The sequence below is a fragment of the Bos taurus genome, chromosome 2 (assembly GCF_002263795.3).
Source record: "Bos taurus isolate L1 Dominette 01449 registration number 42190680 breed Hereford chromosome 2, ARS-UCD2.0, whole genome shotgun sequence".
Lineage (NCBI taxonomy): Eukaryota > Metazoa > Chordata > Mammalia > Artiodactyla > Bovidae > Bos > Bos taurus.
Genome location: NC_037329.1, coordinates 104,456,812 through 104,474,598, shown reverse-complemented (window position 1 = coordinate 104,474,598; position 17,787 = coordinate 104,456,812). Strand labels below are relative to the sequence as shown.

At 45.2% G+C, this 17,787-nt stretch overlaps 1 protein-coding gene across 3 annotated transcripts in view; it reads right to left on the bottom strand.

Moving 5' to 3' along the window:
- Positions 1–334: 334 nt before the first annotated feature.
- Positions 335–17,787, bottom strand: part of SMARCAL1 (SWI/SNF related, matrix associated, actin dependent regulator of chromatin, subfamily a like 1) — a 53,729-nt gene continuing 36,276 nt past the window's right edge. For all 3 annotated transcript variants that reach the window (NM_001434869.1, NM_176666.2, NM_001434870.1), the window contains exons 13-18: positions 11,910–11,980; positions 7,926–8,028; positions 6,452–6,634; positions 5,324–5,424; positions 4,273–4,369; positions 335–1,199 (exon numbers count right to left, since the gene is read on the bottom strand). In NM_001434869.1, coding sequence (NP_001421798.1) covers positions 987–1,199; positions 4,273–4,369; positions 5,324–5,424; positions 6,452–6,634; positions 7,926–8,028; positions 11,910–11,980 — 768 coding nt within the window. In that variant the 3' untranslated portion in view covers positions 335–986. The remainder of the gene's footprint in view (positions 1,200–4,272; positions 4,370–5,323; positions 5,425–6,451; positions 6,635–7,925; positions 8,029–11,909; positions 11,981–17,787) is intronic.

The window sequence follows — 17,787 nt, the reverse complement described above, 5'->3', positions numbered from 1 at the left end:
AGTGAAAAGTTCCTTAATTTTTTAATAGTGATTATGTTGAAATGACAGTACCTTGACTGTCCTGGGTGAAAGTATTACTAAGTTGGTCCTTCTTTGTTTTTAAAAATACTCTTTAGAAAATTAAAATCACATATGTGCCTCATGTCTTGTTTCTATTGGATGGTGTTACTTTACACCAGGGGTTGGCAAACTATGGTCTGTGGTCTCAATTCTGCTCACTGCCTGTTTCTGTAGGGCCTGTGAGCCAAGTCCAGTTTTTTACATTTTTAAATGGTTGAAAATAGAAGAATGGTAATTCATGACATATGAAAATTATATGAAGTTCAAAATTCAGTGTCTGGAATAGAGTTTTATTGGAAAAGAGCCCTAGTCGCTTGTTTCTGGATTGTCTATAGTTGATTCTGCACCACAGCAGCACAGCTGAGTGGTTCCAACACAAACATCCTGACCCATAAAGGCAAAATTAATTACTCTCTGGCTGTTTATAGAAAAAGCTTGTCAACCCCTGCTCTACACGCTTAGCTTACTTTACCTTTCTTCATAGAAAAATATTGCCTCTCCTGTTAATATGATAACCTTGGCAAAAGTGTGTACTTTCCTTCCTTGTTTAGTGAACTGCTGTCAGCACCTACAACAGGGCCTGGCACATATTAAGTGCTCTATAAATATTTGCGGAATCAATACATTTAAAAAAATCTAGATTTCAGGGGCTATGGAGGAAGCACCTCGTTAATTAAAGAACATGATTCACCATTACTACGACCTACTATCTGTTTCTCGGTAGGTCCAGCTAAGGTTAATTAAGACCCAGGCAAACCCACACATAATGAAAGGAAATGCTGACACTTGGCCTGGTAACCCACTGGGCTTGGAGACAGAGACCAACATTGAAGTAAGGACGAGAGGAGCATACGCCTCAAAAAAAATAAAAAGCCTTATGTTATTTTAATAAATTCCATTATTTTTAATGCTTTTTCCCCCTCCTCTTATAGAGGAGAGGTAAAGCTGTCCCAGTTATCAAAAAATTCAAATCTCTTCTTCTTCACTGGGCTGCCCGTCAATGTGCTTTCATCCAGCTTGTCTCCCGTGTCCTGGGAACCTGGATCAAAGGACTCTGCTGCCTCCAGGAGCTCCATATCGTTTCCGTCTTCCTCGAAGGACTTCTGGAATAGGTTGTAGATCTTCTGCTGCTTTGAGTCCTTCATCAGAGGAAGAAAAGACATCAGTACCCAGGCATTAACACTGACTTTTCCTCCACCTCTGTGGGACCAGCTCAGTACACTATTTATCACTCGAGCAGCCTTACTGCCTTCATGTCTGGCTTCTTCTCTACTGCTTGTTGGGAAAAAAGAAAAAGAAATGGTTGTGAAAGCAACAAAGGACCTGCTCTCACACTAATTTATGTTGGGAATGCTTCTCCCTTCTAACTTTACAAATCACTATCTCAGTGATGAAATAGCTCCCAAGCTCTCACTTCCTCCAAGGCCTTTTTCCACTAAGAGGTTAAACTGCTAAGTCAACTCCCAAATCAGTGTGTTCAGCCATGGTTTATACCTAATTTTCAGAGAGGTTATAAAACATACACTTAACATACTGATAAGTAGATACACGCACCCATTTCTGACTCCCCTAAAGTTACAATGATTACAACTGTGCCTATGTGCTGATGACAACAGTGTAGGGCTAGAATCACACCCAGTGGTCACGACCACAACACATGCTGGGCTCATTCTCACCCCTCTGCTGATCTCTCCTCTGTCTTGGCTCCCAGCCCTGACCATCATTCAACCCAGAGGCACATATTCAGTGTCTCCAGTGACTTCCCACAGGTCCATAAAAACAAACCCGTCTAAAAACCACAGCCATCTCTCACCTCAATCCTACATCTCCGAACCAGCTTCTGTTCCCTGGTTTTGACGGTCTCCCACTTCTCACCCAGTCACCCGGGCTTGTGATCACCGGGGTGTCCTGATTCCGTATCTCACACATCAAGGTTGGCTTCTCCCTCTGATCCCTCCTAGGTTCCTTGAAGGCAGTTTGTTTACTTGGGCCGCATGGCTCTGTACCTGCCTGGACCTGAAATGGTTTCACTGCACTTCCTGCCTCAGGCCTCGTCCCACATCACCTGCCCACAGGTCTGGCCCAGGCCTGATTTTCCCCTCTAGACTGCCCTCTACTAAGATTCTCCTGTCACGTCACTGGGCACCCTGTGTCTACCTCATCAAGTCTGCTTCCAGGCCCTTTGTAGTCAGGTCTCAACCCAACTAGCCACTCTTTGCTTTCATGAAAGCCTTCCACAGTGACACTAAGTTCTTGAAAACTGATGCTGCAAGGACTCTAGATTATTCAGTAACCTGTGCCCTACATTTGCTAGCCATTCAGGATCCCAAATATTCAGATGGGACATGACATTAAAGGTAATTAAGATCAGGCTCATAGCAGCCATGTGCCCTCCTCTACGATAACCTTCATCAGGCTTCTGTCTGGGCAACTAAAAGTCAAGGAAATGCTGCTCAAAAGGCAGCCTACTCCAGATAGAAGTAACTGTCCACATTCATTGGAGTCTGTGACGGCAAAGCTCTGTGCTAATCTGGAGCACACACAAAGGGAAGCAAATTCCAAGATCAGACAAATATTTCACTTTCCCTCTCAGCAGGCAGGCAGACATGACCTTTTTTGCTTTTGGCTCCTATATAAGGAGGCAACATTTTCTTGTCCTAACAGTTGATAAAGCTTTCAGTTTTAATTACTAATCAAAATAAATATTGATAAACTCCGTTTGTATTATCTTGCATTTGTACTTTTAGGCAGAAAGTCTTAATTCAGAGCAACTGAGGGTCAGGCCAGTATAAGTAAATGAGTTATAAATAAACCTATTCTTATTAGTTGAGAATCCTTTAAAAATAAGGCTCTTTCTTTTTAAAGGGCAAATAATAAGCAAGGCTCTGTCAAAACAGTCATTATTCAACTGAATTAGAGAGTTCTTTAAAAAGTTTAAAAATAAAGTTGTTTTTTAAAATTGGCTTATTAACTGTAAGGATAATTTATATTATATCTCCCCTGAGTCCAATTTATCCCAATAATTACATCCTGAAAAAAGAATTTAGTTTTAAGTAAATGTAAAGATCACACCCTCAGACAAGTCAGAATCACCTACAAGACTGTGCTGATTTAAACTCAGCTTTGATGCTCAGTGATTCCACAGGAAGGAGAAGGCACCTCAGTTTTCTGAAGAGCAAGGCTGCCTTTCAGCACAAGGCTCAGACCTCTGTCCAAGTTCACTCTTTAGAAACAATCCTCTCAGGACCTCCTGAATTCTCACCTTCCTCGTCAACCACCTGAGCAGGTGAACGAAGACCAGCCCTGGGAGTCTTTGCACCTCTCACTCCTCTCTTCCTTGTTTCACAGAAATGGAGGAAGAAGGGCTGTGGGTGCCATGGGGCTGGAGAGCTAGGCCAGGGCAGGCCTGCTGGGCCCAGGCTGTTCTCGCCAGAGGCAAACAGATCTCCTCTCAGCCTTTCTGACAAGGCCCAGCTGGTCACGGAAGGATGCTCATGGGCCTCTTACTCTCCTTGATAATAAGAGGCTGTCACACAGGGAGTGCTGGCGGAGCCCGGAAGCCTTCTGCCTTGAGCTGGCTTCACGTGACCAGTGACTGTGGGCCAGCTTGTGTGAAAGTGTTAGTCACTCAGCCGTGTCCAACTCTTGGCAACCCCATGGACTGTAGCCCACCAGGCTCCTCTGTGTATGGAATTCTCCAGGCAAGAATATTGGAGTGGGTAAACAGAGATTTGCAGGGCAGTTGTGGGCTAGTCTTACTCCTATGCAAATCTCTGTTCACCCCTTTATAAAACGGGGAGACACTGAGAATAAAATGCAGCTACAGAGGGGAAAATATGTACATGAAAACAACACCCTATGTGAAACACTCCCCATTGTGGACTGGGGACATGTTCTGGTGGCCAGCCTGCTGAGTGATGCTATGTACTTTTTGCAGCAACTTAGCAGTTTGCATGGGGTGTTTTTTGTCAGTTTGGCCTGATGGCAGCATTTGGAGGCCCTGGTTTTAGGAGGATCTAGGAGGGTATGTGAAAAGCAGCAGGAGTTAATGTCAGCACTTCTCCATAAAGGGATGCACACATGGATTGGCCTGAGAACGACTGCAGCCGTTTATTTCGGCTCTCAGTCTGGGGGAGATTCCAGGAGTGATTCACATCTTCCTATTCCAAACCTCAGGACGCCCCAGTGCAGGGAGCCATGGGCTGGTGTTACCTTGGAGAAGTAATCTGTGGCTTCTGTCATTTCTGAAAAATTGGTCTCAGAGAGCCCGGCTTCACCCAGAACTTTAATCTTCTCTTGAATCAGGGGCCTGTTGGGGAAGAAAGGAGCTGCAGTGCGTGGACCCAGCAGACTGATTACAAGACCACCCCTCCTGTGCTTATGGGACAGCTTACTGTCTCACATCTCTGCAACTCTCCAGGCACGAACACCCATCCTGGAACACATACTTCCTCTCTATTGTAAACCAACCAAATCAGGGCTCAGATATCAGACTCAAAGTTCTTTCTACTGGGAGATGTGTATGAAATAAATGCCATTACAACAAAATTTTGGACCTTGTGCTGTTATGAGCTGCCTGAATAACAAATCCACTAACAGAGACAGGGAAGAAGAAGCAAGCCACACACAAAGTAAAGGTAAGATACCTCAGTCATCAGCTAGAAAGAGGGAGGCAGTGGAGACAAATTAGATAATCAAGAAACTTATTATCAGGAGGGAGAAATGGAACTGGGAGGGAGTATTTTGAGATCGTTCTCTTAGGTAATGGATATGAAACTCCATAGAGTTGAACATTTTATCCCAGTTCTGCTAAGAAAGCACTGCATGACCCAAGTGAGCCACTTCTTTGGATGGCCCAGCAGCAGCACTGAAAATGTTGCCTTACGGTACCAGCAGACATCGCGAGGGGACAAAGGGGGCGTTTCCCTGTCTAAGCAAGAGCCTTCACGTCTGGGAAGAGTGTTTTACAAACAAAATTTCACCTACATTTCGTCCCAGTAAGTTCTCCTCCCTTTTCTCAGGTCAGTGGGAAGGAGCCACGTACTCTTATTCCTGCAAGGTTTCCTCATTCCCCCCACCCGCCTGCAGTCACAGTAATGCTGTGCAGGGGGCCAGACAGGGTCATGATGAAAGGGGGAGGGCACTACCAGTGAGTCTTCTGTGTGGGTCCCTGGAGAGCTCCCCCAAAGCAGAGGCTCTCAGGGAGCAAAGAAAATACATCACTGGTGTCAAGCCCAACTGCTGGGCCAGCCAGCGGCCTCACCAGAGGTAGTCATCAGCCGTGCCTCTCGCCACCAGGTAGTGGATGCTCACGGAGCTCAATTGTCCGATGCGGTGCACCCGGTCCTCAGCCTGCATCAGCACCTGCAGGGCGTGGGGCAGGATGGAGACAGGTCGAGGCTGCTCGGTCCATCACAGCCCTGCCTCCTCACTGTGGGTCACACGGCCGGGGGCCTGCGAGTCTGTGCCCACAAACAACCTGTCGTCTGACAAAAGGGAGAGGCAAACACAGCACTGGGCATCACGGGGAACTCAATCTGTAGCTGCAGCTGTGGACGCTCCCCAGGGCTGGGCCCGGTGCTGGAGGGAGGCTGAGCTGCAGCTCTGCCATCAGCCGTGATGAAGGGGACCCGGCATACTTTCTGTCTTCCTCCGTGTAATGAAAAGTTATCTTCTAAATAGATAAAAATACTGTGCCTGGGCAGAGGCCAGATAGGATCGGGGGTAGGGTGGCTTTTTTATACCGTGGTAAACCCTACAACGAACAATGAAACCCACCAGCCATGGTTTCTATTCTAAGAAGCCTTCCACCTCTAAGCCCCCCATCGTCATCGTTATGGCCATTGCCAGCGTGTGGCAGTGAGAGCCACACGCAGTCAGGACATCAGGAGGGAAAGACCTTCTTTCTGCAGTTGAGGAGAAAACTTTACAAGTCCCAACAAATGTCTTCCGTCTGTTGCCACAGTAGTCAGCTCATCAGATAAGGCCAGTGGGCACGGTGGCAGTGTCCAGGGAACACCACCGTGGTCGCCCTGCTGTGGCCCCATCACTAAAGTGGCTCCCAGGGGTGGTGGATCAAAGGGGCTCAGGGTGGGAAGGCAGAGGCTTGGGACCGGGGCTGCCATGCGCTCCCCTTAAGTGACAGCTATGCTTTCTGAGCCCCCAGCGTCTTCAGGGAGAGATGGATCCGGAGGTTTCTTCAGAACATCAGCCTACCCATTGATAATGAGATGGAGTCGATAATCCTGCTACAAAGCAGGGTGCTGTGAAGACCTAAGATCTGTTTATGAAGCTGATGGACAACCAGGGGCCATGACGCTAGCACCAGGGACAGCGCACACAAGCCCCGCCTCTCGCCGCCACCCCGCCCCTCCCGACGAGCGCTCCTCACCCCCGGGTTCCAAAACAGCTCCCCGAACACCACCAGGTCAGCCGAGGAGAAGGTGAGGCCCATGTTGGCGGCGGTGATGGACAGCACGGCCACGGCAGGGCCCGGGGACAACTGAAACTGCTGGCAGAGGTCCTCGCGGTCGGCCGAGGAGGTGGAGCCATCGATACGGATGTGCTGCACGCGCTGCGGAAACAGGGAGAGAGGCGGTTGGGCAGGGGTGCGCAGAGAACCGCGCTGCTGGGGCTCTGAGCTCCAACAGGCGCCCTCTGAACTGCTTTCCAAGCTTTTTTCTGGCCTTTCCTTTCAAACTGAACCTTGTGTTGACAGAACTGTAGGTTCGCATGTGTATTAAGCAATAAAACAGAGGGATTCCTTGTCCATTACCCCAATGATAATATTGGTAAAAGTTGAAGTATTGTTAGTCGTTGGCTTGTGTCCAACTCTTTGCAACCCCATGGACTATATATAGCCCACCAGGTTCCCTGGTCCATGGAATTTTCTAGAGTTCTCCCGAATACTGGAGTGGGGAGCCATTCCCTTCTCCAGGGGATATTCCCCACCCAGGGATCAAACCTAGATCTCCTGCATCGCAGTCAGATTCTTTACCATCTGGGCCACCAGGGAAGCCCAATATTCGTAAAACTATAGCACAATTATACCCAGGAGACTGACTTTGATACAATCCACTGACCGTATTCAATTTTCCATTTTACTGAGACTCATGTGTATGTGTTCTATACAGTTTTATCCCACATGTGGGTTTTCACATATCTGCCTTCACAGTGGAGACAGTGAATGGTTCTAACCACACAGGGATGCTCCGTGGCCCTTTTATAGCCCTGCCCACTTCCCTCCTGCTTCGCTCTCACCCACCTGCTCCTTACTAATCTGGCCTGCATTTCTAAAATGTTCCATGTCAGAAATGCTATATAAACACTATGTAAACTCTGGGGCTGTGGTCTCTACTCAGCATCATTGCCCAGAGACTCATCCCAATCATCGCATGTACAGACAGATCACATGTACCTGTAATTATACCTCAGTAAGGCTTCCCTGGTAGCTCAGACAGTACAGAATCTGCCTGCAACGCAGGAGACCTGGGTTCGATCCATGGGTCAGGAAGATGCCCTAGAGAAGGGAAAGGCCACCCACTCCAGTATTCTCACCTGAAGAATCCCATGGACAGGGGAACCTGGTTGGCTATAGTCCATGGTGTTGCAAAGAGTTGGAAATGACTGAGCAGCTAATACTTGCACTTTCAAAGCAATTAAAATTTTAAAAAATTTTAAAAGATGGGTTAAAACAACATGTTCATGGTTCTAAAAGCAAGAAAAATCCTTCAGAAAGTCTTCAGCAATGGTTCTGGAAAACTTCATCTCACTTGCTCAGATCTGACCTCAGCCTGCTCAAAACAACTCAGCAGCCAACACACAAACAAGAAAGCATCCTGTGCTGAAGTTCAAAGGGTGCATACCTTCCTCTCAAGCTCCTTAGTAATTGCATCCAGAACCACCTTATGGTGCGCAAACACAAGAAACTTCTCTCGTCCACTTTCTAGCAGGTCCAGGATATATTCGCTGCATTTAACAAAGACAACAATAAATTGAAAACATATGCAATCCGACTGAAGTTAGTTACTGAAAAGTGACTGCATCTGTGGCAGACACCTTTGGGGTACCTGCCTCCCTGGCCCATCCACTCCCTCCTCTGAGAGCTGACCTTTCCCTCTCGCCCTCAGAAGGTGTAGGGAAGTCATCTTCTGCCATGTACAGAATTCTTCCATACTTTTTAGTCATCTCCCAAACACAAATAAGTCAAAGTATCTTCATGTTTTACATGTTTCTGACAGGTTACTGAAACATTCTTATAACCTAAGATCATACTAGATAATTAACAGTTTTCACTTTGGCTGCTACTATCATTCAAACGTGTTTTCAATAAAAACTGAAGTGCTGTCTATAGATCTGAAAATGCCTGGGCAAGGATTAAGGGATTCTTGACAGTAATCAAATTTCTGGCAATGTAGTACTGAGAAGTAAGTAGGAAATGGCAACCTACTCCAGTATTCTTGCCTGGGAAATTCCATGGACAGAGGAGCCTGGGGGATAGAGGAGTCATGTCGCAAAGAGTCAGACACCACTGAGCATGCACACGAATGCATGTACTCATACTCAGGAGACTCGTCAGGGATAGCCTTCCAGCTCCCTTCCCCATCAGACTGCACGCCAGGGCCTGCAGTTAAGGCAGTGTTAAGTGAATTCTTTTCGAGGCCAAGGAATAGCAGGTGAAAAGGCATTGTTTATGTGGTCTTTTTTCCTCCCTTTAATTTATTTCTCTTCTCCATCCACTGTGGGTTTTTTTAAAGTACTTATTTTTTAAAAAATATTTTTATTATTCTTATTTACTTTTTGGCTGTGCCATGGGACATGTTGGATCTTAGTTCCCTGATCAGGAATTGATCCCACACCCCCTGCATTGGAAACTTGGAGTCTTAACCACTGGACCACCAGACAAGTCCCTAGCAATGTGTTGTTTTCTTGACTTTCTGCTCCTTATCTTTAGCTGTGGCCTTAAAGGCAGGCAGTGACCCCTGAGCGCTGTAGGGAGGAGGGTCGCTCAGTCAGCAGACCCTAAGGCTTGCCCTGGCATTAGCACCCTGCAGAGGGTTCCCAATCTCAATACAGGTCAAGGCTCCTGCACAGGCAGCAGGAATGTGAGCCTCAGTGGACAGGACACACACATGGGTGTCTGGGTAGAGAACAGACACCACTCTCCTTATGGGTCAAATCTCTAAGGCTTCCTATCACAGTATGGGCAGGTGGTGAAAAGGTAAGTGGACGCTCTTCTTAACATTTAAGAATTATTTTCAAAAAACACTGTGGTCAACCATAGTATGGAGTTGAGTTCAATCTGTGAATTGTTGGTACTAATAGAATCTAATTAGTTTGAGAGACAGAATTTACCATGATATAAGCAAAAACATTTATTACTACATCATCAAAAAGTCACAAGGCCATAAAATCAACTTGCTCAGGCCATAAACACCATGGCCCCCCATTTTCCTAATGCTTTTCTCCCCTCTGCGTCTCAGACATGGCACTGCTGCTCTGCCTTCCTCAGTCCCTAGGCTACCAGGCTGGAAATATTTGCCAACCACAATAACCTTGGCTTTATATTGAAATATGTCCATTAAAATGAAAACCAACAACAGCAAATAAGAAAAAAGAAAAGAAGGAAAGAAAGAAAAGCAACTATCAGAGGAAATTGGAGTTTTAAGATTTATAATCTAATTTCTACTTACTAGCTGTTTGATTCTGAAGTTTAAAGATTTACATGAGATTTACTCAGTTTCTACATTTTAACTTATTCTACTGATCTCACGAAGAGGCTGTAAATGTGACATGAGTTAATAGATGTCAGAACTGTTGGAAACTATCAATCACTATATAATTTATCATAGGATTTTGAAAAAGTATGTATAAGATATGTTAGGGACTGAATGTTTGTGTCCCTGCCCACTAGCTCATACGTTGAAATCCTAACCCGCAGTGTGATGGTTCGGGCTTCCCAGGTGGCCCTAATGGTAAAGAACCTGCCTACCAATGCAGGAGACGCAAGAGATGAGGGTTCGATACTTGGGTCAGGAAGATCCCCTGGAGATGGAAATGGCCACCCACTCCAGTATTCTTGCCAGGAGAATCCCATGGACAAAGGAGCCTGGTGGGCTACAGTTCACAGGGTCAAAGAAATGGACTGAAGAGACTTAGCACACACACAATGTGACGGTATTGGGAGTTGGGGGTATTGGGAGTTGGGGCCTATGGGAGGAGATGGAGCCAGTGTTCTTACAAAAGAGAGCCCCAAGAGTACCCGTGCCCCTTCTGCAAGGGAGGACACAGCAGGAAGACTGCTGTCTACAAGCCAGGAAGAGCACTCTCACCAGACTGAATCTGCCAGCACCTTGAATTTGGACTTCCTAGCCTCTAGGACTGTGAGAAATACAAGTTTGTTCAGGCACATGGCCTATGATAGTTTTATTATAGCAGCATAACCATACTAAGTCAAGGTATAACCAAAGTTTCTTTACAAGATGGAAAAATAGCTAGATTTAAATTCCTAGGGGGAATGGGTGGCTCTGAGCCAGCACTCAAGGGACCCTGTCACAAGCTGAGAGAGCAAAGGAAGGGCTGACACCCTTGCCATCTGTTATCCAGGGCACATGAGAAATGGGTTGGTGGGGGCAATTCCGGCTGGTGTCTGAGAGAAAAGTTTTCAGGCTACAAAAACCACACCTGGAGTTCATTAGTCCCATAGCAGTATCATAAATGAAAAGGGTAGTAGCCAGAGGGTGAAGGAGGGCTGCCCAACACTCAGTGGTCCATGTGGAGAGCCTGCAATTGGAACAATGAGGTGAACTCACTCTCCAACCACATATGAGGATGCAGAGGGAGAGGCCAGGGAGGCTGGGCGATGCAGGGGCTGAGTGAGGGGCCGGGGAGGCTGCGTGGCTCAGTTTAACCCACGCTGAATTCCTTTCATTGTAACCTAATCACTTGGACTGTTATCCTGCCGGAGTCTCATACGAATGTTAAACAATAACAATTAGGCAAGCTCCAAGTCGTTAGACTCGCTTCAAGCTTCTATCACAGGGATATGTGAAAAGCAGTGGGGGTTTCTTTCTTTAGCAAAAGCAGACAATTTTTTTCAAGTCACTGAATAATTTTAAGGACAGAATTCATCACTTCAGCTTTAGTTTAAAAGGCGGAAGGAGACTCAAGTGTGACAACAGCCACTTGCCCGTATCTTTTGAACAAACCCTGACATTCACTTTCTTTCTTATTTAGGTAAATGATGGCTGAATCATGTCTTTGGAGAAGACTAGAGACTCTATGAAAGGCAGCTTCTAAGTCTTCTATGAAACCCCTAATTTCCTCCTACAGGCAAGTGAGCACAGTTCTCGGAAGAGGAACAGTTCGCTTCAGTGTTTGGGTTATTCTGCCCTCCTTGGAAGTGGCCACAGCTCCACTTCACTTGAGTTAAGACATGATCACTCAGGGACCTCAGTCACATCCAGGAGGTGTTCCAGCTACAGGGCCACTTATGCCTCCTGAGCCATGAGGCTGTGGTGCCTTAAAATGTATATTCAAGGCAATTAGGATTCAAGTCTCAGATGATAAAGAGTCTGCCTGAAATGCAGGAGACCCGGGTTCAATTCCTGAGTCAGGAAGATTCCCTGGAGAAGGGAATGGCTACCCATTCTAGTATTCTTGTCTGGAGAATTCCATGGACGGAGGAACCTGGTGGGCTACAGTCCATGGGGTCACAAAGAGTCGGATATGACTGAGTGACTAACACAATCATTTCTTACAGAACAATAAAGCCATCCTGATGGACTAAGGTAACAGGTGTTTCTTTTTAAAAAAGAGAGAGAGAGGAGTGACACTTGGTGACCACTTACATGATAGATGGAATTTTAGCTTCAGCTGTTCTGTTGAAGAAGAGAATGAGGGCTTCTTTTTGCTGCTGCTTCTGTGGAAAGAGAAAGGGAGAGTTTAAAGTCTCCCACTCTGAGAACTCTGTAATAGACTGATGTAATTATTGCCACCACGAGCTTTATAGGTCCCAGTATCATGTGGCAGAGCCAAGAGTCCCTGACTTATCTGCTTGCTTTAGCCACGCTGTGGCAACTGTCTGGACCCTGGGAGACACGGCGTTATAGCTCCTCCGTCAGCCTTTGAGAGCTGTCGTGAGAATCCAACAAGGCAAGGAACATACGAGCTCTTTGGAAGGACATCTCAGGTGGTACCTCAACAACCATACCAAGTTCAGGTGCTCAGCTGAAAGGCAGCCTTGCTAAGCACACCTGTTTACTACAGGTATTGCAGTCTGGTGACAACTTACATGTGACACTGGTCCAAGACGTTCCCCTAGTCCTTTCCTCCTGCCAAGTTTTGTCCATACTCAACTGACTGAGCTCACCTCTAAGACGTGCTGAATCAATTCCAATTGACACACTGTATTCAAATACTATCTCAATACTTTTATTCATGTGTTTCTGCCCTGTCTCCCCATCAGGCAACTGACTTCCCTTGAGAAGAAACCATATTTTCTTTAGTGTTTGCATCTAAATAAATCCCACTAAGGAATGCTAACACAGGAGGTGCATAAATAGTTTCATAATAATATGAGAGAACATTTACCATCGCTCCTGGGCTCCCAGAGATGACAGGTACTCTTACCAGCCTTGGTAGAGCCACCATCCCGTTCCAGTGTGGGTTTACAGATGCTCCCACAGTTTGGGCCTGGGCCCTGTGAGGCCAGTGACTGACACGGCAGCTCCCTCATGGGACAAAGAGATGGCCCAGCCAGTAATAACACCCATGGCCCTGAACTCATTACAACTCAGAGAAGCAGCCACAGTGGGACATACCTTAAATGACGGACACCACAAGACGAGAGGAAAAGCTACCTGGTCAAAATCGTTGTTTGGCTTTAAACAGCATCTCTCGTCTAGGTCTTGACGAGAAACAAGAAAAAGACCCAAGAGCCACAGGAATCCATGGGGGTACTGACGGGGTAGCAGGTCCATTTCATTTTATACATGGGTGTCATGGTGGTGGCCACTGTTGCTCCTATTTTGTGGCAGCAGTTCAGTTTAACAACTCAAACTTCCTAGGAACTCGTGGTGAACATGTGGTTCTGTGTGTGCGTATGTGTGTGTGTGTCGGGGCGGCGGGGGGGGGGGCGGGTGCGTGTGCCTTGTTTCTCAGCCTTGGGCGTGGTCAGGACTCTGATGAGGCTCCAGACACACACCCAACTTTCCGTGTGTGGCCCATAAGCTCACATGGGGTCCACTCGTGTCCCTCAAAGGGTCCCTGGCAGCAGGTGAGGCTCTCCAACCAAACGTGTCCCTGGAAGGACATGCTGACGGGACAGTGTCAGGCTCCCATCTGGTGACCTCACCGGCAGTGTGCATGCCTTGAGCAGACTGCACCCCACTCAATCCACAAAATAAACTCCTGGGTCCCTTCAGAGACTCTTGTCAGATCCTTCCCCACACCCACACTTACTCCACATCTGCTATTAGAAAAGGAGAGGGCAAAACAGATGGAGAAATGGTAAAAAAGCACTTTCAGAAACCTTGCCCGGAGATTTAACATGCCCAGAGACGATGTGGGTGTGAGAAAACATCCTTATTACACATGGCTAGGGGCTTAGCAGCAGCAGCAGCAAGGGGATGGTATTCTGGGCTAACCCTTTTGGTCAGTATGTAGCAAAAGTCTTCAAAATATGCCCATATCCTGTGATGTGTGTGTGTAAGTCACTCAGTAGTGTCCGACTCTTTGTAACCCCATGGACTGTAGCCTGTCAGGCTCCACTGTCCATGGACTTATCAGGCAAGAATAGTGGTATGGGTTACCATGCCCTCCTCCAGGGGATGGTCCTGACCCAGGGATTGAACCCAGGCCTCCTGCGCTGCGGGCAGATTTCTTTACTGTCTAAGCCACCAGGGACTCCCTATCCTATGATACAGCAACTCAATCCTTAACATTTATCTTCAGGATAGAAATGGAGGTACACAAATTCAGATGTAAACCGCCTTTTCAGTGTAGTGTCATTTAGAATAGTGAAAAACGGAAATAACTTAAATGTCCAACAACAAAGACTGACAAAATTATTATACAGACATGTGAGAAAATATTCTGCAGTGTTCAAATTATTGTTGTTATTTAGTTGCTCAGTCATGTCCAACACTTTTGCGACCACATGGACTGTAGCCTGCCAGGCTCCTCTGTTTCCCAGGTAAAGATACTGGAGTGGTTGCCATTTCCTTCTCCAGGGGATGTTCCCATCCCAGGGACCGAACCTGCATCTCCTGCATTGAACAGGTGGGTTCTTTACTGCTGAGCCATTGGGGAAAACCAGTCTTCAAATACTATGTTTTAAAAGAACATACAACAACACTGAAAAGTGCACAGATATAGTTTTGTAACTTGCTTTCTCCCCTACTTGATGTATGCTTATAAGATCCGAATTCTGCTTTTAAAACATGTATGTTGCAATATCATATATTAATGGATACATACGGAATCTAGAAAAATGGTACTGATGAATCTATTTGCAGGGCAGGAACAGAGACAGACATAGAGAATGAACTTGTAGACACAGTGGGGGAAGGAGAGGGTGGGATGAACTGAACAGTAGCACTGAAATACATACATTACCATGTGTAAAATGGATAGCTAGTGGAAAGTTGGTATATAACACAAAGAGCTCAACCCTGTCTTCTCTGACAATTTAGAGGGGTGGGATAGGGGTGGGAGGGAGGCACAAGAGGGAGGGGATATATATGTATACTTATGGCTGATTCATGCTTTTGTGTGGCAGGAACCAATACATTATAAAGCAATTATCTTCCAATTGGTAAGCCTGGCATGCTGCAGTCCAGGGGTTACAAACAGTTGGACATGACTTAGTGACTGAATGACAACAACCACCTCCTCCAATTAAAAATAAAAAAATAAAATATATACGCTGCTTATTATGTACATAAGTTCTATGTATATTGATATATAAATAATAAATATTTTAAAGCAAAATACACATAGATTTAATAGAAGAAAATACCCAAATGATACATGTCAAAATTATCAAAAGATGGGTCAATTTATTTTTTATCATATAGTGATAAAAAACATTTAATAAATACGACCCTGTGGACTGTAGCCTACCAAGCTCCTCTGTCCATGGGATTTTCCAGGCAATAGTACTGGAGTGGATTGCCATTTCCTTCTCCAGGGGATTTTCCCAACCCAGGGATCGAACCCGGGTCTCCCGCATTGTAAACAGACGCTTTACCGTCTGAGCCACCAGGGAAGCCCACATATTATAAGCACTTTTCTTGATCAGACTTTATACAGTAGATATCTGCTGTATTTTTAATGTAGGAGAAATCAATAGTTTATCTTTTAAAAAAAAAAGAAGCTCCCCAAACTGAGTAGACATAATATTAGCCCAATAACTATCTTACTTCTTTTGCCAGCCCTGGACTGGGAAATTTTAAATAACCCGCATTCTTTGTTCCTGCCTCTTAGACTTTTATTAAATTAGATCCATTGGGGTTCTGAATTTCTGTGTGGGAATTTGAATGGATTGTCAAACAGCAGAAAGGTGAGCTGATACCATCCCCAGGAAGTCTGCGTGAACCAGTTCCATTTTTCTGCTCCTAGTCTTGCTGATCAAAAAACGGCTTTAGACAAAGGATGATTAGAGTCAGCTTTTCTTAGCTGGTGAAAAGCTATCTATTATTTCGGCTGAAAATGAGAAAAAGCTTTCGCTGTACGTTATGTTTTATAAATTGGCTGCTTCACCTTGGCTTCTGTGATTTAAAGCTTTTCAAAAAATGTCGTCCTCTGGATGGGAAGGTGTGAGGGAACAAAGAAAGAACCGCTTTTTGACAGGTTAGCCGTGCTTTGCTTGAACCACCATAATGTGTAAAATCACAGGGAAACTTGGGGCTGCAGAGTCACTATTAAAAATGGGGGTGGTGGGGTCCTTTCTGCAGATTCACAGACTCAACACACAAAACCATGATTCTCCAGTTTAACTCTTTCAATTCAGGGTTTCACAGGCAGTCAGGGCTTGGAAGGCACGTTGATGGCCATCTGGTCCAAGCCCCCACAGACACTGGTTCTATTTCCTGGGTTGAGTGGGGGATGGACTGCTCCCAGCTGGATCCATGGTTTGCAACGCATTAAATCTGTGGCTTTATGGTAAGAAAGGTTCTAATGTTCTAAAGGCTCATGCTCATAAATTCATTTGCTACTTGGATTTTCCATTATAAAAAATGAATTTACATTAAAGAAGACAAAAGAAAACAACATTTTTCAAGAATTTATCCTATCAAAAAGAACACAGTATTTTAGCACCATGCTGAAGGCAGTCTTTATCTATTCAATTTCTCTCTCTTAAAGACAGACTTAAATTTCCCAAGACACCAAGGAAGCACAGAGCAATTCTCAAGCACTGTGCTGAGAAGGGCTCAAGGGCTCTTCTCCACTGGATTCTTGAAGAATTACAGTGCAATTTAGGGTTTTTTTTCCACAATCTGAAAAATAGCTTGAAGACTCTGGGGTGAAGAAGCAGTGACAACAATCACACAACAGGTGGGATTCAGAGCAACCGCCACCAACCCTTTGCACTTTTCCAGCACCAAGCCCAGGAGGCAGGTTGTGGCTTCCCTTTTCAGGGAAGAAAATACCAACAAATCCCAAAGAATTTAAGGGACCTGCATAGCCACGGGGAGTTATAAACATCCAATATTCCTGATTTCCATGGCTCAGCCTAGTCAATTTCACATCATCCCCTATTAATTCAGAAATCAAACATGCAGGTTACACCTGAAATCATAAAGTGCCACTCACCTAACCGTGCACATTGGCCTAAAGTTTAAAATCCTTTCAAACCTTGCTGCACTAAGTTCAAGATTCCCATACTTTTTTTTTGGCTATTCTGCACAATTGACAGTTGCCTCCTGACCACTTAAAATGACTTTCGTCCTCAATTCAAATCCCCACTGACTGCTTGTCAGTTGTCTACACTGGCTGTTCTCCATCTGGTTCGAGAGGTGAACTGGTGTAGGGAAGGCTGTTCTCTGGAAACTCCCATGAAATACTGATAGACTCTCTTCCACCACACATACAAGGAACTGAAACACTTCATAAAGCATTCTATAAACATTCATACCTTTGCATTTAAAAATAACATGTATCTGAATTTTTTCCATTAATAGTATATATATGCTATACATGTTCATTGGTTTTCCTGTTTGGTAGATTTCACTGATGGGCAAAAGTTAGCAGACTTGTTAATCGCTTAAGAAAGGTTTAAGAAAAAGCTTAAAATTGAGAAAAAATTTCCATTCATTGAGTTTTTATCTCAATGAATGGAAAAGGCCACTGACACTGATTCTAGCAACAGAACACCTTAGTTCTTCTGGTAGTTCCGCGGAAATATAATTTGAGAACCACTGGTCTGTATGTCCACAGTGATGTTATGGAACCTTATTTGAAAATTCCACAGCAAAGAGATTATGCCTGCTCATTTCCTCCAGGCCACCCAGATTATTGTGTATAATATAGCATAAATTAAACACAGCTGGATAAGGTATTAATATCAGTGCAAAATCCTACACGGTTTCTTAAAAGCTACTAGCCAGTTTTGCTCATCACATGGGAAGATAACATTAAAAAAAAAGAATCACACATTCTGTCTCTTGTCATTTTATTTATTTTTTACTCTTCCAGGAGGCTGGTATCTCATTTAGATCTAAGTTT